The sequence below is a fragment of the Amblyomma mixtum genome, chromosome 5 (assembly GCF_055824585.1).
Source record: "Amblyomma mixtum isolate Tamu chromosome 5, ASM5582458v1, whole genome shotgun sequence".
Classification (NCBI taxonomy): domain Eukaryota; kingdom Metazoa; phylum Arthropoda; class Arachnida; order Ixodida; family Ixodidae; genus Amblyomma; species Amblyomma mixtum.
This window is the reverse complement of record NC_143016.1, coordinates 185,019,710-185,030,962: the sequence shown is the minus strand read 5'-3', so window position 1 is coordinate 185,030,962 and position 11,253 is coordinate 185,019,710. Positions and strand designations below refer to the sequence as shown.

Below are 11,253 nucleotides of genomic sequence, written 5' to 3'. Positions count from 1 at the left end.
CAAGCCGGCATGCAGCTACTATGAAGTGGTGCAAGCATAAAATTTGCGTGCAAAATGTGCCTGATAACTTCTTGTGCATGCCAGTGATCTTTTCGGATTACAAGCAGATTTGCGGCAGCACCGACAAGCGGCAAGACAAAAATGCCGACGATCGCATCCCGCTTACATTGTAGTAGGAATATTACGTCGGGCAGTGCTATACTGCATTTGCTCGCCTCAAAATTCATCCATTGTATCTCTGAATGTAGTTTTGCAAGAAAAGTATACTTACCAAAGTCATTTCCAACACGTGGAGATGCTGACACTTCGCTTTCGTTCGAGTCAAAATCACGGCTTGCGCCAGCATCGTTTCTTTCTGCGGTGCATGTGCAGCGGCGGCGGCCGAGCCGACCGAGCCAGTGCCATTGTTGACGTCACGAGGCGCCCAACCAATCACAGGCGGCTACGAGGCGCGCGAGCTCGCTCGAGGTTGCTGCTGCGCTACTCGCCAAAATAAAATAGGTTTGCGCTTTCCTTTGCCTAATTTCGACGATAAATTCGAATTCCGAGGGTGGAAAACTGTAGAGTGCGTCTCTCCACTCAATTCTTCTGGGAAACCTTTCAGCATCCCTTTAAAGAACCCCAGGTGGTCGAAATTTCCGGAGCCCTCCACTACGGCGTCTCTCATAGCCTTAGTCGCTTTGGGACGTTAAACCCCATAAACAAACAAACAAACAAACAAACAAACAAACAGAACTTGCGAACAAAGTGGCTTTTGAGATCCTCAGCAGAGCTGGAAGTGTCAAGCAAGCAGATGACCGTGGAGGCAATGTGTGTGATTCCTGCCCCGCTGATTTTATTGGTGCTCGGACAGATGGGCTGCAGGCGTTTGGTGTATTTCAGTGTGAGTCTGCGGAGGTAAATGGCGGCGCCAGATGTGATGGCAGCTCACTGAAGGTGTTTGCAAGTAGCAACCCGCTCAAAGAGGACGTGACACTCACTTCAAATTCGGGTTCATTCGCGGATGAAGTAGTACATAAGTTCATGCATTTGGTTACATCGGCCGCATCGAAAAGACATGCCGAGTCAGAGCACATGGAGACAGAATGCAGCATCGTACAGGACTCCGCTAGTAAACATGGATTGGCTAAAGCAGGCCGAGTAAGCATCTATTCTTGTATGGAAGGAGAAATTTGCGAGAAAATCGAGCGTGGTACTGCAGTGATTTCATGCCAAGCAGGGGATGCAATGGCGCCAGTCCTTGCTGTGAGTAAATGGTTGAAAGAGTCCCAAATATCAGGCTGCCATGATCTGTGCTTCATTGTAGAAGTTGTGGAAGACACTGATGTGCTGCCGGAACCACTTCTCGTTAATATCCTTGCCCAACAGAATTGTTTTATTCAGGCTCACGGGAAGGCTGGATCGAGTCCTCTCTCCTGTGAATTCGGTTCATCCGTTGAAAAGGCGATAGAGCAGGGGCATTGTTCTGAATCTCGCGAGGGTTCAGGGATTGAAATAAAAAAAACGGCAAAAAGTATCAAGCCCTCGGTTCACTACAATATAGAAGAGATATGTGTGCAAAAGCCGTTGTGCCTTATTTTTCTGCCATGTGTTGTTATGAAAACCAGCGTGTTGTTCTGTCGGATCTTTCGAGTGCCCATTGGTGGTTTGTCCCACACATTTCATAGGTGCGTTTTTAGGCTAGTGTGGGATGGAATCACCTGATGTGGAGTTCAGTGTCCGATAGTCTTCTCGGATTTTACCTTAATGGCAAATTTTTTTTTTGGTTTCTGTTGTGTTTTTTCAGTCGTTTCGGCGGACAGTGTGCCATGTGAACAGCATTTTTGTGTTTTTTGCAGTAGTATTCCTGTCCTTTCTGTCTTTAGGCGGCGTACTCTGTGTATAACCTTGCCGTCTAGATAGAACTCTGTCGCTGTGGCGTTCTTTTGTCTGGTCGGGTAACCAATCTTTGTGTGTGAACTTCCTTTGGTGGTGTCTGTGCAGTTATGTTTTGTTGTGTGTTTGGTGTGTGTGAAATACTGTCGACAGCCAGTGAACGGTGGTGCGTGTGTGAAAGTGTTCAGTGTGGTGTGGTGCAGTCCGCCGACCAGTGCTTGGTGCAAAAGTTTTTTTTTTCCTGAAAAAAAAAACTTCTCAAAGGGGGGGGGGGGCATATTTGTGATGCGCCACCAGCGCCCTTCAGCACTAGCGGCGGCCTGACGCTCTCTTAGGAAAGAGAACGAAGGAGAGGAAAAATAAGAGAGACACGAGGCGCGGCGCAAGCGGCGCGAGGTGACGAGCTCGGGGAACGGAGCAGGCGAGGTCACGGCTGAACGGCTTCTTGAACCCGGGTGACCAGGCCTGGGGAAGCTGTCCTTGCCCAGTTCAAGGCAACCAGGAGCCTGCTGTCTCCTGTCTCCTGCCTGCCTCTCGCTGCCTCGGAGAGCGGGCGCCGTGCCGGGCACAGGCAGGTGCTGCCTGCCCGGGGCTCCTACCCGCCTTGCTGTTGGATCGCGCCTGCCGTCCCGTGGCTGGGACCCCCTGCGGTGAAAGGGTGCCTTCCTGGCCGTGCCCTGGTGTCAAGACCTGGGCGGTCGTCTCCTCTCTGGTGCGTCGTCAGGGCCACTGGTGCTGGTGCTTCGCGCCCGACTTCCGGCCGCAGGGAGAACAGCCCTGCGGAGGTACTTGGCCCCGGCGCCTTTCTGGCGGCGGGCAGCGGAATCTCACACCGGAGCCACTCTGTGGTGTTGCATGAACACCCCGGCAAGGCCCGCAACGGGCCGCTGAAGGACACGACTCGGTTCCGAGCGGAACAAAAGCGGGCTTGCGCCCGTTCCCCACGGTTTTATTCACACAGCAAACAAAGTCATTGTTGTTAGACCAGATTTACAAATCAGCTAAGTGAATTGTGTGTCGACCCAAGAGGGCGCCACACAACATCGTCTCCCCCTAGGAAATAATGTTAAGCTATTGCGAAAAATACTGCTCTCTTAACATGTGCCACGAGACAGCAAACATTATACAATGGTCATCAAACAGAAACTATCCGATTTTATGGCTGTGCTATTTCTGTTATGACGTGTTCAAGGCACAAAAATGTCTCATTTCAGCAGTCATTACACATGGCAAAAGAAAGCACACACATTATACAGTGACTATGGGCACGACATACGATCAATCTCACCCAGAAACAACACTAGATTTGTACATCCACCGTAACAGAGAACACACAAGGAGATTCATCATTATACACAACCTATCACAACATCATTGTGCGCTGAATGCGAAAACATGAGGAACTTGCAAAGAAAGCAAAGTGAGTAAAGATCACAGCGATACAGGAGTATTCATTCATTACCCGCTTTATAAAGTCTCCATCACTGGCCCACTGGCCACGGACAGCTCAGTCGCGACTACAGGCCAAGAAAAACAGGTGTGCTACCCTTCGCTCCAGAACTACATCTGGTAGTCTACGGCCCAGAAAGGTGGTTTCCGCTGACGCACTGGGCGCCCGCGGCTGTGCGAACTGGAAGTCCCTGGGTCGCTTTGCTCCGGAAAACTACAACTGCTGTCCTCTGTGGATTCGTGCGCAGTGGTGCGGCCACTTTCGGCTGACTTTGACGGCCTATATTCCTTCCCCCCCCTCGTTGCGCGAAGCGTTATCCAGGGTATCTGCAACATGAGGCGACACATTTTCGGACATTTCGGCACTTGTTTCAGCTAGAAGCTTGTTTCGAGTTGCTGCCATTGCATTATCAGCAGCGTGTGCTAAGCCTGCATAGGAATAATCTATGCTTGGCGGGCTTGGAATATTTTCTGGGGCCGGCAGTACCCGGACCAGTTTAGAAGCATTCCAGACCTTACCATCACTCAGTAAGAAAGTGCTTGGACCAACCTGTCGCTGGACTTTGAAAGGTCCAATGTATTTGGATGGACCTGTTCTGAATGACCGCACCTTCACTGTGTCACCGATTTGCACGGCCGTTGGCTTTGCGCCTCTACGTCTATCAACGTAGTATTTCATTTGCTGTTGCTTATTTTCAACCCTTTGTCGCACCTGTGTTTGCTCCGAAGATGTGTGTTCTAGAGACGTTGCTGTAGCGGAAGTTTGAGGCAAGTTCCAGGTGCTTTGCTGCGAATTATGAAAGGAAGTACAGCTCATGTCGAGTTTCGAGCGCGGTTGCCGGCCGTGCAGCAGGACTGCAGGTGACACGCCCGTAGTTGAGTGGGGTGTGAGCCGGTACCATCCCAGATGTTGCAGGACAGCTTGTTTAACGGGTTCTCCTTGGAGTTGAGCTATTTGAATGGTCTCCTTCAAAACTCTGTTGAATCTTTCAATAAGACCATTTGCTTGAGGGTAGTAATTTGATGACCGCAAATGCTGTATGCCTCTCTCTTTTAGAAAGTCTTTGAATTGTCTCGAAACAAATTGTGGCCCATTATCTGTAACTATCGAGTCTGGAAAACCCTCCCTGCTAAAAACAGAGATCAGAAAGTCAATGACATCCTGGGATGTTACTGAAGGAGTGAAGTAGACTTCAGGCCATCTGGAATAATAATCCATTAACGTTATGGCATACGTTGGACTCGGCAGAATGTTCAAAGGCCCCACAATGTCCATGGCTAGCTTCTGCCAGGGGCGGTCCGGCCAGGGAACTGGCTGGAGGGGTGTGAAGGATGGCTTAGCTGACTTGTCAGCTGCTTGACATATGAGACAGTGTTTGATGCATTCCTCTACCTGTCTATCAAGCTGTGGCCACCAGTAGCGTTCTCTTAGCAGTTCTTTTGTGCGGACTATGCCCGGATGTGATTCATGGGCCAACTGTAGGAAAGTGGGACGAAGTACTTCAGGAATTACCACGCGATCTGCTCGCATTAGTAGACCATCTACAAAGGATAATTCCTCTTGGATGTGAAAGAATGGCACAAGATCAACTGACAGAGCCTTCTTGTGCAACCAGCCCTTGCTGAGCTGACTGATGACCTTTTGCAGGGTAACGTCAGAAGCTGTTGCATTTTGTACAGTTGCCTTGTCGACTACTGGTGTTACCAGAGAAACGATTTCTTCCTCCTGATTGTCAGAATTTTCTGCGACGGGCAGCCTGGACAAGGCGTCTGCCACATAATTTGTGTGCCCTTGCAGTACTCTATTTGGAAATTGTAATTCAGCAACCGAGCTGTCCAACGAGAGATGCGTAGTGGTCGGCGACCCGAATCGCCGGCGGAAAGCAAAGCAACCAATGCCTGATGATCGGTTCTGAGTGTAAAACGTCTACCCCACAGATATACATGCCACTTTTCGCAAGCAAACAAACAGGCTAGTGCCTCACGTTCACCAACTGAGTATTTTCTCTCAGCCGGCGACAGAGCGCGTGACGCAAAAGCAATTGTATGAAGGTGCGACCCTTCTTTCTGCTGTAGTACAGCTCCCAAGCCAACGTCTGAGGCGTCAGTGGTGACTACGACAGGTAATTCCGGGTTGAACATTTGCACAACAGGTTTTCATGCCAAACGTGCCTTAACTTGATCAAAACTATTCTGAGCTTCCACCGTCCATTCAAATGATTGACCTTGTCGGAGCATTTTCCGCAACGGTTCCACTAAATCTGCATAATGATGCAGGAACTTGGCGTAGTAGCCAGCTAGACCTAGGAATGATTGCAGCGACTTGACGTTCGTAGGGGAAGGTGCATTAACTAGAGCTTTGATTTTCGATTTCATGGGAGAAATACCCTGGGTCGACAGGTTGTGCCCCAAGAATGTGAGTTCCCTTACTGCAAAAACACATTTCTGATTCAATTTCATTCCTGTTGTGGAAATGCGAGACAGCACTTCCTTCAAGTTGCGATCGTGCTCCGCCTTGGTCCGTCCCCACACCAAAATGTCATCCAAATAGCACACTACGCCCGTACAGCCTTTCAACACGCGTGACATAAGCTTTTGAAATGTAGCCGGAGCAGAAGCTAAACCAAAACAGACTCTTTCAAACCAAAATAGTCCTTCATGGGATATGAACGTTGTCAACTCACGACTTGTTTCCGTGAGTCCCACTTGATGGTATGCTGAAGCCAAGTCCAGCTTTGAGAACCACGTAGCTCCTGCGAGCAACTGCAAGAGTTCCTCCATGTGCGGAAGTGGGTAGCCGTCGACGACAATAGCTTTGTTGGGCTCCCGCAAGTCCACACACAGGCGAAGGGAGCCATCCTTCTTTTTCACGACGACCAGCGGAGACACCCACTCCGATGCGTCGACGCGTTCGATGATGTCCTCGCGCTCCAGGCGCGCGAGCTCGTCGGAGACTTGTTGTCGCAGTGCTAGCGGAAGGCGTCTCAGCTTCGCACTGACGGGAGGAACATCTGGTCGGCGGTTGATTTGATGGACGTAGTCCTTGACAAAACCGAGCTCACTCGAAAACAAGGCTTCAAATCCTGGCGGTGTGTTCTCCGGAACCTCGAACGAATGACAAGTGGCTTGGAGACAAGTGAGGGTTGACCCCATCACGTTGATGTGCAGTTTCTGAATGGCGTCAAGGCCCAGCAACGAAGATCCTTGTCGAGTGACATGAAAAGTTACCGATGCTTGAGTATCGTTGTACTGTATGTCAGCTTCGAAGGTGCCCAGTGTGGGAATCAACTTGCCGGAGTAGTCCCGGAGAGCCAGGGTTGACGACGACAGAGTGTAGAAGCGTGCAAAATATTTCCGAAAATCAGCATTGTTGACAAGAGAAATGGCAGCCCCAGTGTCGACAAGTAGAGGAACTGGGTTTCCTTTAAACGTTACGGTAGCTATTATCTCTTTCTTATTTTGTGGCAATTCTATGCCCAGAATATGCGGAGAATTCAGGATGTGTACTTCCTCCACGGTAGAGGCCGGCGCCTGCGACGCGCGAAGTGTCGCGGACTGATGCTGTGAGCGACAGACTAGAGCGAAGTGTCCAATTTTCCTACAATTGTTGCAACGACGATTGCGGGCTGGACAGTTTCTTGCGTTTGCATTATGTTTCGGAGAGCCACAACGATAGCAATACGGTTGACGACCCCCTTCCTGGCTTTCTCGCTCGAACTCCGGGCGCCTTCTTCCATCTTGGCTGCTTCTACCTCCTTCGTCGGTTCCGGGGACGCCACGGTGGAAACCCGACGCTGTGTAACTGCGCCATCCGCCTTCTTGCTCACGAGCACGAGCGGGCGTTCGAAAACCTGAAGTTGCTTGACGAATGCATCCCTGTTCGATCGTCGGATTTTCCGTTACAGGTTCGTCGACGCGATAAACCGGCGTTCCCTCATAAGCTGCATTTGCTTGCTGTACGGCTTCTAAAGCTTTGCCAATTTCTTCTGCCTTGGCCAGCGTAAGCGTTCGGCCAGCGTTCAGAAAACGTTCGCGCAACGCTGGGTTTGAGACGCCTTCGATGATCTGATCTCGGACGCGCTCGTCGAACGCCGAGCCAAATTCGCACGTCAACGCAAGTTGTTTAACTGCCGCTACATACTGGGTAAATGGCTCACCGGGCAGTTGAAGTCTCCGGAAAAAACGGTGTCTCTCAACGATGAAATTCGTTGTGTCTGCGAACAACAGGTCCAAGCTCCCGACTAACTGTGTGTATTCGTCTGTGGTCGTCGCTTCCGTGGCAGGCTCAAGCGGCGTCTGCGGAAGTGCTTCAGACGTTATGCCGGCGACTGCGGACGCTTGCCTAGTTTCTTCATTGTTGAAATGCTGGCGCTGTCCCTCTGCTCCGAGCAGCGTGAGAAGGAGTGCCGCTTTCCGCTCCGGTGCCCAGTCGCTACCACCGGCCGACAGGAGGTACGCCTCGAAAAGTTTGAACCAACGCTTCCACGGCACTGCAGGCGAACCGGGCGCAGACAAAAACGGCGCGGGAGCGAGGCCTGACGCCATGCTGACGCAAAGTCTCTAAAGTTGCAGGAGAAGGTGGAGCGGGGCAGCAAAACACAGGGCCAGTCGAAGCAAATGGTACGTCAGTCGGGGCAAGCGTACAAACGTCACTTACTGTGATCCCATCCTCGTCGCCAAAATGTGGTGTTGCATGAACACCCCGGCAAGGCCCGCAACGGGCCGCTGAAGGACACGACTCGGTTCCGAGCGGAACAAAAGCGGGCTTGCGCCCGTTCCCCACGGTTTTATTCACACAGCAAACAAAGTCATTGTTGTTAGACCAGATTTACAAATCAGCTAAGTGAATTGTGTGTCGACCCAAGAGGGCGCCACACAACACACTCCTCGACCCTCGGCCGCACAGCTCCCTACCCATCAGTGACTGCTCTCCTGTTTTAAGTAAAATCATTTTTGTTATATCTACAGACGTGCTCGGTCGGGAAGATTTTCTGGATCCTCCGGGGCCCCACCTCGGAGGACGCTCGAACCTGCTGGGGCCTTTTCCCCTCACACCTACTGGCCGGCCTGAATGGTGTCCACGGCTACATCCAGAAGTTCGGAGTGCAAATGTCTCTCGAAAAAAAAAAAACGTAGTACGTTGCTATCATGAATGGTCCTCAGGTGCGCGCCGAAGTGGAACGGAAGCTCATCTCCGTCATTTGAAGCGATGCAGTGAATCGCTGGAAAACAGCAATCCGTATTCTCGGGATGCAAAATGTCGAAGACGGGGGACGAAAAGGATGGCTTCATAGCGCTGTGGTTAGTTTTCATTGCGCCGCATCACTTCGTGCGTGTGGCGGAATTTAAGAGGCAGGACTGCGGCCGATAGCTATAACTCTCGTGACATCTAAAATTCTCCACATATAACCGTACATACAACTTAAAGCGACTCAAATTTACTGGCTCGAACGAATCAATCGCGAGGAGATGCGCTGATAAGTAGTCGGCCACCCACTTCCCCAATCGCGGATCTGCACGGATGCAGAAAAATTAGCGCCCTGTAGGATGTGGCAGAGAAGCAATTGCAACTCCGTCTCTCCACGACGGCGCCTGGCTGTCAGATCCTGCTGGCATTAGGCTGCTGAAAAGATTATCTGAAACGTCTTCTTGATTTCGTAAACGGCATGCCATTAGCCAAGAATATGAGTTCATCCAATTCCCGTTGGCGTAAAAGTGCTGCCAAACGCCACGCCAAGCTGTTAAGCAAGCTACTTCAGGAAGGAGACATGGAACTAAACACCAGCTCCGTTCAGTGTATACATAGTCCCGCCATAGCTTGTCACGGTCCTGAGTCGAGCGCCACTGTGGCCTGCAGAACAGACTGCCTCTAATCTTGAGCTCATGGCTGGCCATCGCCACTATGCCACCACTATGTTCACGCGGACTCACAAGCACCGTACCGGGCGTGCATAGAAAGGGGACCAGCGATAACAGACGCAAGTCAAGAACAAAGAAGGCAAACACCACAACGCTGGACTTGCAACTGATTTATTGCGATGAAGAATTGCTCATTTTAAAAGAATTTCCTGCCTGCGCACACACCCTACAGACAATGCACTTCGCGCACCACTTGGTGAAAATGCTACTATAATGATAAAAACTTGCACTCCTTTTCGGTGATAATCACAGACGGCTCACTGACGCATTTCTGCTTATTCTTTCTGATCATGAATGCCTCGAAAAGCTCACGCTCACGTTTAGATTTCTCCCGACCGATAATGCTGACAGTGTGAGAACTAGGAGAACATTTGCAGTCCTTGATATGCAAGGCTAGATTGCTGCCTGTGCCAGTGCCCAAAGTTGTGCCATGTTGCCTCAGGCGCTCATTCAAGCATGCTCCGGTTTGGCCTATGTAGATTTTCCCGCATGACAATGGGATTGAGTACACCACGCCTACTGCGCATGTGGTGAACATAGTCTGGTGTTTCGTCTTGCAAACACCAGTTCTGCGCAGGTCTGCAAAGGTTTGGGCGCACAAACCGGACAGTTTGCAAGGAGCAGAAAATGCGATAGTGACACCAAACTTCTGAGCCACTTTTTTCAGACCATGTGAAGTCTTGTGGAAGTAAGGCATGACTTCCAACTTTTTTGTTTGCACTTCTACTGGCCTGGCAGTCTTTGAAGATAACTTCAGTTTTTTCCTCAAGGATTCCGCCACCGCCAGCAAAACCGAGGGAGGAAACCCAGAGCATTGTAGCCGTTCAACCTGTTCCGCCAGACTTTGCTGCATCACATGAAGGCAACTCTTCTTTAAGGCATTCAAAAAACACAAGTTTGCAATGCTGCGCTTCACTAACTTAGAATGGGCCGAATCATACGGCAACAGTGCCTTCTTAGACCTGGGCGCATATTTCCAGCACACGTGTTGACTGGGTAAAAAAGTCAACTCTAAATCCAGGAACCTAATGGTCTTGTAAGAAGGAATCTCATGCGTAAAAACCAAGTTCTTAAAACATGTGTTAAAAATATTTAAAATCTGGTCTGCCACAAGGATAAGCTGGTCAGTTTCGGGTAAGTTCAAAATTACTAAAAAGTCGTCAACATATCTAAAATCCCTTACGTGTGTCGTTTAGAGAGCCTTGTAGCATCGAGTCAAATTTTGCTAAAAAAAATGTTGCACAGCATAGGCGCAACACAGGAGCCAATACAGATTCCATCCTTTTGCACAACGTAATCACCTTCATGCTGTGCAATCGTAGAATTCAAGTACGCTTTTAAAAGGTCGAGGAAGGATTCCAAAGTGATGCCACACTTATTCTGGAAGTAAATTGTCCCAGATCTTTCAATTAATTCGCGCACAGCAATAAAAAGTTCGTCATGGTGCACAGATAAAACAAGTCCACAATGTCCACCGAGAATGCTGCATTAGCGTCGGGGAAAACCGCGATTGAGGCACTCCACCAGGATCATTGAACCTTGCACAACAAAAGGATCCGCAAGCACCAGGCCCTCGAAGGAATGCTGTAGGTAGTTTGAAACCACTTTTTGCCACGAACCTTCTTCCGTGACGATCGCCCTGAAAGTGTTATCAGGCTTATGTGTCTTTGCTGTGAAGAACACACCCAGGGCGTCTTGTTGGCGTTTACGAACTTGATTCTCAATGCTGCCCAAATTCAACCTGTTGAGAAGCCTTAAGGCCAACGCCTTCGCCTTACGTGGTTTTATTTCTGCGGGAAAAAAATGGAGGAAAAAATTGGAGTTATCTTCAAAGGCTGCCAGGCCAGTAGAAGTGCAAACAAGAAAGTTGGAAGTCATGCCTTACTTCCACAAGACTTCACATGGTCTGAAAAAAGTGGCTCAGAAGGTTGGTGTCACTATGGCATTTTCTGCTCCTTGCAAACTGTCCGGTTTGTGCGCCCAAACCTTTGCAGACCTGCGCAGAACTGG

The 11,253-nt window shown here is 50.0% G+C and overlaps 1 protein-coding gene across 1 annotated transcript; it reads right to left on the bottom strand.

Moving 5' to 3' along the window:
• Positions 1-2,780: 2,780 nt before the first annotated feature.
• LOC149345099 (uncharacterized) lies at positions 2,781-8,198 on the bottom strand. The gene is made up of 2 exons (XM_089546432.1): positions 6,009-8,198; positions 2,781-3,651 (listed from the first exon to the last, which is right to left on the bottom strand). The coding sequence occupies exons 1-2, from the start codon at positions 7,867-7,869 to the stop codon at positions 3,605-3,607; spliced, it is 1,908 nt and encodes a 635-aa protein (XP_089402558.1). The 5' UTR covers positions 7,870-8,198; the 3' UTR covers positions 2,781-3,604.
• Positions 8,199-11,253: the final 3,055 nt, after the last annotated feature.